The sequence below is a fragment of the Anopheles stephensi genome, chromosome 3 (assembly GCF_013141755.1).
Source record: "Anopheles stephensi strain Indian chromosome 3, UCI_ANSTEP_V1.0, whole genome shotgun sequence".
Taxonomy (NCBI): domain Eukaryota; kingdom Metazoa; phylum Arthropoda; class Insecta; order Diptera; family Culicidae; genus Anopheles; species Anopheles stephensi.
Genome location: NC_050203.1, coordinates 18,553,096 through 18,569,887, shown reverse-complemented (window position 1 = coordinate 18,569,887; position 16,792 = coordinate 18,553,096). Strand labels below are relative to the sequence as shown.

Here is a 16,792-nt window from a genome sequence, read left to right as displayed (position 1 = left end):
ATATGATCAGAAGAATTTTTGCCCACCGTAGCGTTTGCCCCAGGAGCTCTACGACCTATATGTCATGAGAATGACTCCGGACAATCCAGCTCGTCTAGTTCTTATAGGCCATCCACACGGATGGAGAAGGAGTGTTTGGCTCAAATTGAGATAGTGTAATGGTGTTGGGGCGGCCCGGTGGCTGAGGCGATTACGGCTCCGGTCTTCATACGGCAGGACCGGATTCAAATCCCATACGCAGAACTGACTACCAATCTTCTTCGTTCATCTAAAGACCATCTGGAATTGAGATTACAGTCTTCAGAGGTAATTTTTCCAAATAAATCATCTATCGGGATGGAAAAGACTGAAGCTTAGTAGCTCTTTCAAATAAACTAATATTACTACTGTATGCCTTTTTGAAACATCAGCTCTTTGCACTCTTCAATAATACCTAAAGTCTTCAAAACATACTCAAGGACTAGATACTCAAAATGAATCTGTACTTCACCTTTAATGAGATGGACATTTAATTGAATATATACCGGAAGATTCTCCCCGTGGCAGTGCAGTTTAATACAGCCTGATGAAACTGACGGGGAGTCAGATGAAACACCTCCGGAAAACTGCTGCTCTGGTCCAAGAATGTCAAGTGCTTGAAGCGACCTTAATTATATAAAAAAACGTGCAGCTAAGTAAATTACCTTTACAATGTCACCCTTAAATGCTTTTAGCCCTTTTTGAGTTGGGAAAGAAAAAAAAACACAACACAACCCGGACACTACACACATACACCCCTGACAGTCGCACATGTTTGACAAATGTTTGGAAATTCACAGCATCCAAGCACCACCAGCCAATGGTAACCACAGCAGCTTAAGTAGAGTCCAATGTACGGACGGTAACGAAAACGGCCAATCATCATTTATCTTCGCGTGGACACAGTCTAGCGCGCATGGTAACACAGTTTCTGTTGACCCAGCGCATGGATAGTGAAAACAGCTTAGAATTGTTCTAGAAAGCCGAACTGACCAGAATAATAAAACCGAACGGAACCTGTTTCTGGTACTATTTTTTTGTCAGCTGGCTCATGGGCTTGTCACCAGGTCTGGTGAGATCGTTTGGGAAACCGGATTTTTGGTGTCCCAAAATATTTTGCTCGCCACACCGAGGCTTCCGAGGGGATGGTCAGTTACGGAAATTTTAATCAGTTGCTAACTGGAATCAGGTCTCTCCGGTATCCGATATGCGGATCTAACTTTTTTTTTTAGTTCTGCTAACCCTTGAGTGAAGCAGCCGAAAGGTCATCCACTGATGGGTTAAGCTTAAGACAATTTGTAATGTCTATGTCTTGAACACATCACGCATGATAGATTAATGCTCTTTCAAGGTCACTCTCTTACTAGAACTAGAACGATCTTCACGTGTCTCTTAAGGGATAGTTTTCGGCCACTGGAAGGAACCAATAAAGTATTCCTCCAAATTGGATCTTTCTCTCATTTTTGAATCCATTTTAAACATCCCCACCCACCAGCAACCCTCGTCAGAAAGCTTGTGTCTGCCTCAACTTTATGCTCAATAAACATTCGACTTCCGATTTCTCGAATCCCCCCCTCCCACCGCTTCACCACCCATACCTCCCTCCGATCTTAATGTATCAGTACGGGCATCAAGAACATTGTTCCCACTCCACCATCATTCGCGTCCACCCTCGGTGCGGCACCTTGAAGCGCGATGCACGTACACCAGCTAGACCTTCTTAGAGGCTCGGCAGGACTCAACCAAGCGGTCAGTTAGTGTCGATTCTTCGTTAGCACCGGACGAGTCGCGGACGTTTAGCAGCGCTTAGTGGCTGGGCCAAACATCCATCGGAACCCATCGCTCAGCAACGGTCGAAACCGGAACTAGCGCGAGTGAGTTGGCAAGTGTGGTTAAATTGCGGTTCGACACGGGTTGCGGTTCTGCGTTCCAGGCGTCCGAGGACGGTGCTTACAAGACGGATCAACCATCTTTCCAAGACCGACAACAACACCCTAAGATGAAACGGAACGGACGGATGGTCGGTGTGGCGCTGGTCGGTGAGTAAATAGCGTGCGTAAGGCACTGAACTTAGTGGCCGCTATGTAATGAGTCGTAAAACCGCGGAAGTGTATCATGCTCGATGTGCAACGCAGTGTTTCACGCCGTGCTTCATGGTTTGCTGCTGTGTGCTGCGAATTTTAAAGCTGTGTGTGTGTGTGTGGTGGTTTAAAATGTTATGAAAATTATTCCGCGCGAGAAGTATTCAGGTGAAGATAATACATTTTTTACACGGCTTGCAGGAAGTCTTTGTGTTGGTAAGGATGGAAAATGTGTGCTACAATTGGTGAAAAAAGGCGAATACATTAAAGGCTTGAAGGTGATACAGTGAAACAAAGGGTTGTGAATTGAAACGATAATGTTTGCTCTAGTTTTGCGATGAGACTTTACCGATACATGAACTGAAAATAATTAAAATTTGACTAGAAAAAGGAAAGTTCCAATCTCAATTTAAAATTTGAAATATTAAACCAGCTATGAGTTTGCTATCACCCATAGGTTGCTATCACTAATGATTTAGTGGCAATCTTTTCGGGAGGTCATCAAATCTTGTGTACTTTTTTTCAAGCAAATTTATAATTTAATTCAGAAATCTCAAATTAATCAAACATGGCTGAAAAATATTTAAGCGAAACTACGTTAAAACGCAATTGAATAGTTTTCAAATATTTCTCAAAATTTAAAATACAATTAAAAATCAAACCTCAAAAAGCATTTTAAAAGCTTTATTCAAACACTCGACAATAGAAAGGAAAACTCAAAGCGAATCTTCAAATTAGTACAAGTAACTCTTGCTTGTTTCAACTACCACTAACTGAACTGCGTAAAACACTCCAACTTTTCTACCCAAACCTCAACCTCTAATCACACTTTCCCTAGCACGTGCGTTCACTCACGCGTATCAACGCATCGGCACACTTTCGGCGCCTCGCGCTTCTTTCTAGCACGTTCTAGCGCTTGGTTGGTGGAATTGGGAGCAAACCCGACCAGAGCTGCAAATTACGTCGTGACGCAGTTTGGCAGAAACTCGGTCCGAAGGATGCGAACGCTACCCATCCTTCGTGATGAGTCATTTTCATCGATACACAGCACAACCGTACGGTGAAGGTTTTCCATCAGCCCGTGCAAGGCTGTATGGAAATGTGAATGGAAAAACTCATCTTCACCGCACGGAACGAACGGATTCGGAAGTGGTAGTAGTTTTATTCTTCTCCTTCTTCTGCTGTCGGTTGCATTAAAGAGGACATTGGAAGCGATAATTGCACGTATTATTTGCATACTTAATGTAGCAATAAGTGCTTACTAATTCCTTTTGTGACGTAAATCTTTTCCAATAAATGAAGCAGCAAGCACATGTAGGAGGACGTCAAAGCTGATGAGTGCTTTGAGACACTTTTCATTTGATTTATCTTATTTCAAATTTTGTTTCTTAAACTTCAAAATTCACTATTATATAGTTTAATCCAAAATGATGCAGTAGAGAATCGAGAAAAGCACATCAAAAGTGATCAAAGCAGTTGCTGAGCACTCTGTGTATTGCAGATTGCATACTTTGTTCTTTTCTACTAACATGACTCTACAACCGCAACAGACATTTGACTTTCGACAATTAAATTTTGTCTCTAGCTAGATAGTCAGTTTGGCATAGGGGAAGTGGTTCAGGTGAGATTTAAACCCTGGTCCTATCGTTCGAAGACCGCCGGCGCTATGGCCTTGCCAATCAGATCGCTCTATTGCATACTTTCAGGCGCATCAAATTTTGCAAGCGCTAGGAGATACAGAGGGGAAATTTTGATTTCTTTACATTTCTACTGCTTTTTCCAATTCATTTTGACAGTCTGAACAAGACTGAATAATAAATACTCAATTTTCGTTTAAAGAACAAAGATCATTACTTATCCAGCGCTAAGCTGCCTTAGTTCTTACTGCGCTCCCTCTTTCTAGACTCTCTATCTCACCCATTCTACTCTGCTCATCTTGATCTACCATTTTCCCCCCATTTCCCAAACAACATTAAGATTATACCTCACCGAATGCGTGAACGCGTTTTGTGTTTCCTTCTTTTTGGTTTGCATATTTTCACTACAATTTGCACATTTCCATCAGATGGACAACCGCTCGATAATCGCTGGCAAATAATTACCGAACGTGATCTGCTTTTGATTTGAGGCTAATTGAATTCGTCTCCCACTCTGTCTGCCCCACTAAAGCCTCTGGTCTGGCAAGGGGGGGGGGGGGAGGGGGGGAGCAAAACGAGCCAGCAACCAAACGTGCCAGACACAGGCAGCGGCCTGGCCTGATGGTGAGTTGTGTGCGAGTGTGTGTGTGGCACATTCGGGCAGCTTTTGATTGAATGTATAGAAGCAGTAGCAAAAGCCTTCGGATTCAACACGGTACGAATCTTCTTGCGTCTTCTCCTTTCTTGGCAAAAAAAAACAACAACGAAGCTTAAAAGCTCATCATTTCCATGTGGAAGGATTTCTCTTTTCGGATGCCTGCCTTTGGGTGAAGTTTTTTTTTCTTCCCTCTCTCTCTCGTTATTATCTGATTGAGTTGAAAATTTCCATCGCCAGAAAAGCATCAAACGATTTCCATGCGTAGCCGATACGGATCGGTTCGGTGAAGAGTTCCGTCAAAGAAGCGGGCAACCGCTGGTGGTTCATTCCAATTTTACTCTTCTTCCAAGCCATATTTCACACTTGGGCTAGCAAATTTAGGGATGGTTTTTTTGGGCGACACAGATGCCAATTTTAAGTACAGAAGAAAGTCAAAATAAGCTAATCACTTGAACGCTATTTAAACATTTTCTAAGCTAGTGAAATTCACTGCATCGAATTCGGAGATCCGTAAGCTCTGTTCCTATACTTCTAATAGCGCTTTTCTTCCCAATATCGCTTAACACTCAAATATTCGCGGTTTATTACGCAACTCAACGGCTTTCCGTTTCGCCGATCGCTCTACCGTTAATTTCCACCAGAATTTATAGCCATTTCATAACGATTTCGCACCTCCTGCGGTTGACCTTTGACGAGCACGCTCCGTTACTTAATACTACCGGTCCACTACTTCCTTTCTGCCAAACATTTTTGCCACCAATTTTCGCTACATCTTTAGCACCTCAAACGGTCAGCGCTTAGCAAATGTGACTGACCACAAAGGCAAGCACGCGCCAATTAAAAGTGCTTCCATGCGGAACAAAAAATCTTCAAGCTCCCACAGCCGTCCAATAAATCGACGGCCAAGTTCAAGGAACGACGGACCGCAGCTGCTGAGTCAATGTCCCGCGTGCGGTGAGCCTCCAACTTGAACACAAACTGGTGGCCATAAACGGGTGCCACAGGCGGTTTTGTGGCGTTCTTCTTTCTGTGTTACTCGGTGGAGGTCACCGATGGCACCGTGGACACCGTGGATTGATTTTTGGGCAGTGTTTGATTCGCGCCGTGGTTCATCATTATTTGTGTTTCCTTTCCGTGCCGGCACCTTCGCCCTTGAACGGCTGGCCCCTTTGCCGAAGCGTCGATCGTTGCATGCCATCAGCAATCGCTAATGATGACCTAGTGTTGGAAGGCCGGCCTCCATCATTATTAGGCTGCAATAATCCGATGCAATAATGCCTCCAAAGCGCTGGACCAAGCGGGAAGCTAACGGTGCCCACGAATTACCGCTCACACAGCTAATTCCGAACGAAAATCACATCTAATCGTACCGTTTGGACCATTTTGTTCACCGGTGCTCTTGTCTCTTGTTCCCCTGTACTCTACTCCGTTTGTTGAAACATATCTTTCCAGCAGCGTGCGTTCTCCTGCTAGCCCTTACAGACTCAACCCAAGCCGATGTCATTCCAGGGCGTCGCGTTCGTCGTCAAAGTCCGTGGCTCCATCGGTCACCGAACACATTTGCGTTGGGCAAGAAATTCGGTAAGCCTTCCGTACCGTGCTGGGTTAGAAAAGCGGCCACTTTAATCTACTTCCATCCGGATCCCCTTGATGCAGCGCGCAATCGACCCCTGTCCGGTACAACGCTCGCGCTCGAAACCAACACAGACTGGACGGATAATTCGGTGGAGAAAGCCCGACCGGTGCCGGCCCGTCCGCTCGAGCTGTCGGCGGAAGTGGACAGCGGTAAGCCGGCGCCCCGTTCGCGAGCGTTCTACGGTTGCATGTCCAACTGTTTGACCCTGTCACAGTACAATCCGGTGTGCGGCACGGATCACACCACCTACCACAACGAGTACAAACTGCAGTGCGCCAACCGGTGCGGAGCGAAACCAAGTAAGTGTAATTCACTTCAAAATATCTATGGCCTTGTCTATTTGATCTGACTTATTACTGATCGTATCAATGCTTATCTTTACTTGTTGTTGGCTGAATAGCAAAGTCCTGGCCCATGTTAGGCATGATGAGAGTACATTTCAGATCAATCTCGTTGTCTAGTCATGTGAATAATTTTCTACATCAAGCAATGATAAAAAAATCTTATGAAGCAGTAATGCGTTCGATGAAGGAGGTTGTTCAGCTCTGTGGCGCTCCTTGAAAGTTCTCTCAAATATCAATTTTGCTGGTGTGCCACTCAACTAGTCGCACAACTGACCAACTGAATCTCTAAAAGAAACTCTACCAAGAACGATGCAAGCAAACAACACTACTATTTCAACTCGATCGTCCTTATCCAATCCTTGTCAATTAACATCGAATCGAATCCTAATAAAATCTCAATCGAATCACAATCGGATCTCAACCGGATGCAAATTTGGATCGGATTCGAATACTTATTGAATCTAAATCAGATTCGAGTCATTCATTAAAGATCCTATTCGATTCGAATCTGTCTAGGGAATCTATCTACTCCTTGCGGGCTTCAATAATTTTCGTTCTCTGGTATCAATGATCTAGGTGCTAGTCTACCGTCAGGTACGATGAGTTTATCTACTGTCAGCTAATGAGTTTCGAAATGCTTTTGCTACCTAGTGAAACTAGTCATTTGCAAGAATCCACCGAGTACTGGTGACATCAGAATATTTGGAGCTCTGCCACAAGAGAGCTGTACTAAGAGAGTGCAGAAGGGGAAGATCATCTTGAGATACCAGATCGAAAATATTAGATTGAATTTAAACTCACAATCTGCAGGACCGAGATAGCGCAGTGTCCCTTTAAAGACATTTAAAAGCAATCAAAAGCACATTGACTGTGGCTTTAAAAACAAAACAATTTCAAACAAACCACTCCGCACATCATTGCTATCAACGTTGGAAATCTTCCTCACATATGCGTCTCCAAAATTATGCTCATTTATGCTCCCCTCAACAGTAACGAGCAGCTGGCTTTTGCAGTGCGTCTTTCATCCATAAACGATCAATTTTTTCACCGTCGATATTATCAATCATGAAAGTAAAATGAAAACACGCGCATAGTTTCACACATAATTTGAGCGACACGCACATACAACCCGCTTCACCATTTTGCCTAATGAGCCATGTTGCAAATAAAATGCCACATGCATACCTAATAATCCATTACCGATACTGTAATGCTTTCCCTGTCCGTTTTGCTCTTCCGTTTTCGCAGGAGTTGCCGTGAAAAAGTCGGGCATTTGCTGAAGACCCATCGATTGTACCCACCGATGCTGATGCGCCGAACGACGGATCGTTAGCATCCAGCTGAAGTTCCCCACAGTACACACGGTTCGGTTCGGTTCCATTAGAGTAGTAATGCAGGTGCGCAAGGAGTCAGCAGGATGCTGGCAAGCGGGTGCGAAGAAGCTCCCATGACGGAAAGCTCTTAAGAGAGAATGAGAGGGCGAGCGCAAAATTTCTAATTTATTTCTAGGTGTATCACACACGGGCAGTAGTAGGAGTAGTAGTAGCGAAAATTAATAAACAAAATCTCTAAGCCTTTACAAACACACACACGCGCGTAAGTATCATTCGTCATGCGCTGGTGTATGCTCATCCGCTTGCTTGCGCTTGCCTTAATGAGGAGAAAATTTTCCATTTTCCAATGAATATGTGGGCACGTGTGGGCTTACCGGCAAGAGGCCATCGATCGTGTCCGTCCGTGCAGCATCAGGGTAACAGCGTGTCGACCGGGTGTCACCTTAACGAGCTGGGAGTTTTCCGCACGTGAAAGAAAAACAGTTGCGCAACCACGTGCGCACCGGGGAGTCACGTGGCGTACCGCGTGGGGTGCATTTGGCGCCTTTTTATCCGTTGATGCTGTGTTGATTAATTGGCCACATTTAAGCCGTTTGTGGTGAAGGTAAAACCGCTTTTCTGGCCCCCTAATGTGAGCCGCTTAATGTGAGGGAGGTAAGAAAAAAAGGGTTGGTGAAGGGACGGAGGCAGTTTTAAGTGAAAGAAAATCACGTTGCGCAACGTCACGGGTTGTGGGATTTTTCGTTTCCTGTAAAGTTGCCATGAGACAGATGCTTTACAGTCGGAAAATGTTATTATGGGGATCTGCTGCGGTATGGTGCTCGAGGGTGACTAATGACCTGAGACGTTCGTTTGTTTGTTTGTTGTGGTTTTGTTTTCTTTCACTCGTAAACGATGTTTTAAAGTGTCTTGTTATCATTGATTTCTTATTTACTTCTCATTTTTATCTTCTTCTATGTTAACGATGCACGATTATCCCTTTCTATGAATTTTAGTTCTTGTGTACACATTTAATGATTACCTACACCAATGTTTTGGACTTAAACTTTCTTGGGAAGATTATTTTCTTCTCATTATTTTCATACTTTGCTTGTTTTTTTTAAGGTTTATTGTACGAAGATCTAATCATCTTGTATTATTTCTTTTCTATTTCGAAATCAAACTCTTACTACTGCTACTACGACATCAAACAGTTTAGGACAACCATTTCTGACCGAAATGAGAATTCCTGTGGCTTGATTTTATTTATTATATCAACGGCTACTATGACAACATCATCTGAGGACATTAGAATAAAAGGTGATTTCCCTGTCATACGAAACCGTTTCCATATCAACTAGCTTTGTTTGCCATTTCATCGAAGAAGCCTGCCATAAAAATGGATGCTATTGTCTTATCAACTAAAAAACCCTGTATTTTACAACTCTATTTCCCCCCTTTTTTTATTCAAATTTAAATTTAAATTCGTTTTTTTATGAGTTACAGGTAAGGTAATGCTGGTAAACATTCGAAACATAATATTCAACCCCACTCAAATTCAAGCTCATTTTATTTCAAAACCCCCATCAGAGCGAAACCTAGCATCGCACTACTGCCCCACAAGAACATTATTATTGTGCTTCTCTATCATTTCGAACCATCCCAAGTGGCCCACCTTCCGAATGCTCCGCTAGAAATTGGGTTACTGTGCGCCATCCGTAAAAGGTATGCCCGAAAATTGTACCCTTTACCTAACGACCCCGTACCGTGGCCGTTCTTACCGCGTAGCCCTTAACCCCGACGGCTGTGAGTGCGCATATTTTAACACTTCAAACTCCATCTCGCAGCAGGAAGTGACCACCGAAATGATGCCGTTAAACTCCTCCCCACTAACGGCTGCTTCTGGTGCTGCTGCTGGACGACGACCGTCCAAAACGGAAACATTTCATTAGCCTCGAAAGTAAAAGAAAGACCGTTGAGATGAGGCACCCGACGAGAAGGAAAGAAAAAACATCGCGAGCAAGACGCCCTCGCAACCGTGTAGCTTCACGACAAACGGCCACTTACACACAGACCGGAGCAGCGAATTGAAATGAAGCTTTGACTGGAAGCCTCTCCATTCGGTTGAACTTTGCTGGCGTGTAGGCCACGTTTGATGGTCGGTCGGGCTAGCCTCCGGAGCTTCCACCGGGAGGATCGTATCGCGCGCGAGAGCCATTTGCCAAAAATCATGTCAATGTAATTGGGCCAAATCGGGTTTCTTTCACCATTCATTACTTGGCAAACCCGCTCCAAGTATTTATGCATGCTGCTGGCAAGCAGTTGGCTGGCTGATAAAAGGAGAGCTAAAGAAAAACAGTCCACCGAAAAAAAAAAAACGCACAATACAAATCGCTATCTTGAGCGGGGTTTTTTTTTCTCTGTACGGTAAGCAATGAATTTCTTTCACCTCTTGTCGAGGTCGAAGAAGAAAAAAAAACTACTTGCAATCTCTTGCCGGTTGTGTTGCAAAATTCGAACGAGACACGTGGCGTACGTTGAGGTAGAGATGCCATATGAAGGCACTCACATAGGGAGATAATTTAACATCGCGATCGCGAGATAAAACATCGCACGGGATTGAAGTGGTCGCGAGGATCGTAAGTTGCTTCGGATGGTGTACTTCATTTCTTGACTTATTGTTTTATAAGTTGCTAAAAGTTTATTAAAGCATTTAATTATTTAACAAGCACATATATTTCATTTTTTATCAGCCTCCTGTCAGCCTCTTCATTTGCAGTGCTCCGAAGAGTACACATGTGAGCAAAGCTAACAACGACTTTAATGAAAGCCTGCATAATACTTTGAAAGTCAATTTTTTGAGGAGACCGCATTTATAAAACTTTCAATTTAATTCATTTATTTTCCAAATAATTCAAATATTCAATCCAAGAAGCACTTAAGCAATGAAAATGCAGTGAGTGAGTGGATTCCCGCTAAACATTCTGCAATATTGCAATCGAGCAGGAAGAAGATCAAGCTAACGAAAGCCAGTCTTGCGTACAGCACAGAGCCTTCAGACTAGAGGAGGCAGAAGAGATCGCGTTTGTTGCAGACGCTAGCCAGTCAATCACACACAACTTTAACATGATCACCATGATCGTTAGAGTAAAGCATCTTGTTCATATCTATTTAATTTTTTGAAAATTTTATCTGAAGTCATTGAATCCAATATTTTGAACCAAAACGCCCCCAAAAAGGTTCTACTTCTACTGCAACAGAATCTATATCGCAGAAGATTCTACTGATAATAATTTTTACCTAGAATCAGTTCTAAAACGATCCACTTCATCTAGGATGGAAACTATAGGCTCAAGCATTGCTAGCTCATCTGTGAAACTCTCATTAGATCTATCTATGATCGAGAATCAATCTCAAGAAGGTTGTTTTGTAGTTTTGTTAATTTTTCATATTATTCGCTCGTTCAATGCATGGTTTATGAAATAATGAAGCAATGTTCGAGCCATGTATGATCACTGCTCAAGCTTAGCTGGGCGATTAGAACTGGAAAGACGTAGATCAACGTCTTGTAGTTGCTGAAACCTTGGATTGAACATGTTTCCATAAATTGTCCACTACTTCCTGAAAATGTCCTACTCCGTCACGAGTAATGTTGAGAATATGCAGAGAAACAGAGCTTAGTTTTTGCCAAAAAATGCTCAACTTTATCTTGAGAAATTTTGATGAAGGAAAAGGCTTGCACAGAAAATCTATATCTAGATAGTAAAATAAAAAGTTATTCTAGATTAAAATTTGTTAAATTTGTCTGTGGAACTGTGTTAGAAAAGTTACAAAACTTGAAAATATTTTTCTGTTCAGTCCAAGCATTCCTAGTAACATTCTTATACCTTGAAGAAAGATGTAGAATTAAAAGTGACACCAAAATTGTTAAAAATGATTTTTAACACCATCTCAAACCAATATAGTTCATTTAAAGCAGATGCATCATTCCTCATCTTAAAGACAAAGTCGCGCCACAGACATACCCTTAAGAAAACATTACACTCGCCCAGCGTTGGCTAGTGCTAATCCCTTTCGCAAGACAATCTTACCCCTCATACATAGCCCACCATGCCCACTGTTAACAAGCACTGTTTTGATTGGCATCGATCAGAAGCCTCTAATGAGATGGGATCGCCTCCGGCATTCCCTAACCTCATTCGGCCCAAGAACTCTTAATCTCGGTCCTTAGAGCAGCACTTCGGTGGGGTTGGGAAAAAAAGACAAACACACACTCACACACACTCATCAGCCACCATCTCCCGGAGACGTTTATCCCGATGTCGATCGACATCTTCGCACAGATGGGACACAAATGACTTCGTGCATTGTTGCGCCCCTTGAAGCCGTTCCCCCGAGCAAGCATCTCTAAGGGGGCAAGTGTGTTGTTTTGTGCGGTTAAGAGCTCTGTCTGCCGGGTGTTTGTGTTTGTGGATGATTGGGAATTTCCTGCCGATGGTGATGCTTCAAAATCAAAATAGCAAAAGTAATAAAAGATGCAACAATCAAATCACTCTCTTTTCAACGCACACACACACACACACACACACACACACACACACACACACACACACACACATAGGTACTCACAGGCCTGTAGAAAGATATAGAAAGTGATGGCACGGTGATGAATTTCTACGCTTCGAAATCTTTTTTCTTCCTTCCGGAGATCGAACGGGTCGTGTCGATCTGCCGCACCATTATTACGCCCGGGTGAAAATGAAAGCGCACCAAAGATCACACACAAATCATTAACCGGTGCTCGGGTGGCCAAAAATTATTTTCTTGCTCCAAATTATTGATCCGCCTGTAGACGCATTACTTAGCAAACGAACCCTGCAGAAGTTTGGTGCATTTGCGTCAAAGTGTGATGAAAAGGTGAAACAACTCGCACCGCAGCCACGGCATAATTACTATGATTGCAGTAATTAATTGCCGTCAGGACATTACGGGGTTTTTTTTTTTTTTTTTTTTTGGTGAAAGCTAAGACGAGCTGATGCGGGTTTTCCTCAAATTTGCTGGGGGGTTTTACTGCAAATTTTGTATGGGATGGTATGTCACACAAGTAAACATCACAAGTTTGATGGTAAATTGATGTTCAAGGTGAGAATTCTTGAGATAAAGCCGCATGTTTTATTTAATGAACACAGCTAGAGCAGTAATTTTAATGGTAGCTTGAGCTCAACACATGACGTTTGAGGGAGGTCTTAGAGGTGAATTCTAACTGGAAAATTATACCTCAAATTCAAAGTGATCTTCAAAGTGTATTTCCGTTAGATTATTTACCACCTGATCTTTTATTTTCTTAGGCCTTCCGACGTCCAAGATTTATTTATGAAAATTTCACTTTCAAAAACGATTCAATGTGAGTGAACCGAACAATTCAATCGTAAACTTTATGCCCAACAACCTTGTTACCCTTCACGATCATTTGCGATCTACAAACGAAAGTGTTTGGTAAACCTTTTAATTAACTCTGTGCTTAAACTCCTTCATATGTTGCACTATAAAAGCTTGCTTTAGCACTAACCAAGAGTTACACTGTGATCCCAAATAGCCGGTAGGAAAGCTCAGCCGTGCTTTACCGATCTGCAGCGGCACTTCACATTTTCGCCTGCAAGATCACACGTGGAAAAAGTTTTCCCATTAGCTGATTTTTTTTTTGTTTCTCTCATAATTAACTCCCCCTGGTCGGGCTGGCTGGCTGGCTGGCTGGCCGGTGGCGCGTAGGTACCCCCAGCAAACAAACAAACGTAAACGCGCTCGCGTATGCTCACCCACAAACACATACAAAACGGTGCGCATAAAATTTTTCGGGGCCGGGAGAAAACTTCCCAAAACGGCACCCATCGGCACCGAGTGATCCGGCCGGCAGAGAAAGTGATCGTGTCTGACCTCAAATTTAATTTCGATAATGCACCTGCACGATCTTCCCTTATGTGGGGCCAGCAAGCCAAAAACACACACACACACAATAGGGGGGGGGGGGGGGGGGGAATGAAGCAAAAATGGTCTGCCAAAGCACACCCACTAGCGTAGAGACAGAATTCGTTTTTCCTGAGCGAGCGATTTTTTTCGCCAACGAAATTCGAAGATGCCTAGGGGATGGTTTCCATTTTTCCGTTGTTGCGTTTGGTACAGTTTCAATTAATTCCCCCCCCCCCCCCCCTTCCTTTGCACATGACTCGCAAACCCCCATTTAAACGGTTCCGGCTGTCCTGTGTGTGTGTGGCGCGTCGTATTTTTATTTCCCTCTTTGGAGTGCAGATGGCAGATGGAAAATCAAAACAATTAATGCGCGTTTAAAAAGCATCGAGCCGGCAAGCGCCATCCTTAGCGTCTTTTTGGAGCTACTAAAACGAAACTCCCCTGAGCAAAAACCAGTGAAATGAGAAAAAGGGTTAAATGAAATCCGGAAAGACCTCATATCAACGAGCCCGATTGGCCTAGTGGAATTCCAAACCCTCCAAATTCGACTCGTTTTAAGGTGCCTGTCTGTCTGTGCCCAATCGGTAAGATCGGCGTATGAAACTGAAACGTTTCATAACGACCTTACAGTGCGTGTCACCGGTAAATCGCAGCCGGGATTGCTTCAATTAAATCCATCATGCTGTGTGTGTGGTTTTCTTGTTGCCGGCGTTCATAGCGGAAAGCTCCATATAATCGTGCGTCGTGCAGAGTGTTTAGTAGCTTGGTTGATGATCGGTTAAGCTATTCCATTTACTTTCTTCCAATTTATGAGATACTCAATATCGTTTTTTCACTGCAAGCAAGTCAAGTCGAGCTGATAAGCGGTTTTGGGGTCACTGTGACGGATGAAGCTTTGTTTTCCTACTAGCAGATGGTCAATGTATAATTTAGATTGAAATATTTGTTCTAGGACAATATAAGATTTGTGTCTATTTCTGGAATCCCATCCCCGTACGTAGGGCTGACTACTTTGCTACGAGTAAAATGAAGTCTATTTCCTGGTGATTTAAAGTAGGAATGCTTTCAAAGTTTCAAACAATTTAAAAATAGATAATAAAAAATTAAAAGCCCAACAAAAAAACAGAAAATAATTACAGTAAATGCGGGACGAGTATTTAAAAATATTTTTAGAAAATAAATTCAACTTAATAAGTAAATTTACTTCACCTATCTGGGGTCAAAATTCGGCACCGACAACAACATTGATGTTGAGTTACGCGCAAGGGTGCTGGCTGCCAACCGGTCACACTACAGCCTGAGGAAACTTCTCCACTCTTAATACCTGTCCCGACGGACGAAGTTGGGACTGTACAGAACATTTATAGTCCCAGTACTCACATACGCCTCTGAGACATGGACTCTGTGCAAAACTGACGAAGCCCTGCTTAGCCGCGTTCTAGAGAAAGATGGTCAGAAGGATTTTTGGCCCGGTATGTGTGGAAGGATAATGGAGGAGCCGCTACAATGACGAGCTCTACGAGCTGTACGATGGTCTCACCTACGATGGTAGACTCGCCAGGCTCCGGAAGGCTCCGGCCACGTCATGAGAATGACACTGGACGACCAGGCCCGTAAAGTCCTTTTAGGACGTCCACACGGACAGAGGAGGCGTGGTAGGTCCAAAACTGAGATGGAGTGATGGCGTTGATGCTTCCGCCAGAACGGCCGGGATAACGGATTGGCAGACTACGGCGCTAAACCGTGAGCGGTATCGAGGATTGTTGTAGCAGGTCTAGACCGCAAAACGGTTGTAGCGCCTGATAAGTAAGTAAGAAAGTAAGTAAATAAGTAAATTTAAATATAGCTTTAAATGTAAAAAAACGAACATACAAACAAATAAGAAACAAATCAAAATTAATAAAGCATACAATTAATAAAGAATAGTAAGAATGATACAAACAGTTTAGGATAAACATTTGGAAAAATAATCGAAAATTAAATAAATAAATAAATAAATTTCGTAAATATTTTAACCATCAATTTTAACACAGTTAATCAAATATAAAAATAACAAAGGCCTTGTCAATCATTTAAAAAAAACTATAAATTAGAAAGAAATAAAACAGGGAACAAAACATAGTAATTGATAAAAATCCAAAAACCTATCCATCTGCTTAAAAATGTCATGGAAAAAACAATTATTAAATAAAAAAGCGAAAACAATACGACAAACTGTTCATTAAAAATGAATTGTAATGCACGAAATGTGTTATAAACTATCCCAACTAACTGTCGAAACAATCGTTTTGTTAAAAATAAATCACAGGCCCAGTGTCCCAATTAAAGGTTTACACAAAAATTCATAAGCTTGTAGCTGCCTCCCGCAAGCCATTTTCCTTCCAACGCGCTTGCAGGGTGGAGCTCACACTAATTCGACCAATAAATTTTCTGTCAACAGGTCAACGTTGCTCGCTTTTCCCATTTTCTCCCCCGTGTATTGTGGACAAAAGTTCATTTTACTTTCATTCCTCGTCTTGTTCCACGCACAATTCCAATTGATTTGTGTTCGAGTTGAAAATCATCAAGCATTTTGTTACCCTTCTCGAAAACAAAACAACTTCCCAATAATACAAAAAGAGGCCTTATCTGCGTCCTCTTAAGTAAGCAGATAGGCGGCTTGTTATATGTTGTTGGTGAGAAAAGTTGCGTTATTTTAATGCTTCCGTTCGATTCGATTCGCAGCTCCGTACGCACGGAGGAGAAAGAATTTCCCCACGTTTTCCTATCCGATGCGTACCAAATACTGCCCCCCGCTACCGGGTGGAATGAGCTCGAAAGAAAAGCTTCGAGCGACCGTACCGAAACGCTTGAACCGAACCGATCTTCGAACCGAACGGTGTCAAGAAAGTGGAGATCAAAGCGAAGATCGAAAATTCACCAGCTCGATCATCGGGCCGGCTGACACGGCGGAGTAGGAAGAAGCAGTGGTTTGGGGTCGTAAAACACACGCACACTCACACACACGCACACCCTCTCTGGGGTGGCACCCTGCTCGCATGAAGGAAAAGCTCCGATCGGGGCGGGAGAGCAGCGCGAAAATGTTTCAAAATTTTGTTCACCATCCCGTGGAAGGTTTATTCATTGGCCAACGCTTGT

General features: G+C 43.0%; 1 protein-coding gene across 2 annotated transcripts; it reads left to right on the top strand.

Annotated features, from left to right (window-relative positions):
* The first annotated feature begins 1,759 nt into the window (after window positions 1-1,759).
* LOC118513463 lies at window positions 1,760-7,961 on the top strand. Of its 2 annotated transcripts, none has more exons than XM_036059239.1 (4): window positions 1,760-2,057; window positions 5,850-5,975; window positions 6,051-6,329; window positions 7,623-7,961. In XM_036059239.1, the coding sequence occupies exons 1-4, from the start codon at window positions 2,018-2,020 to the stop codon at window positions 7,652-7,654; spliced, it is 477 nt and encodes a 158-aa protein (XP_035915132.1). In that variant the 5' UTR covers window positions 1,760-2,017; the 3' UTR covers window positions 7,655-7,961. The 2 variants fall into 2 exon arrangements, with proteins under 2 accessions (XP_035915132.1, XP_035915131.1); XM_036059238.1 differs by having other exon boundaries at window positions 5,847-5,975.
* Window positions 7,962-16,792: the final 8,831 nt, after the last annotated feature.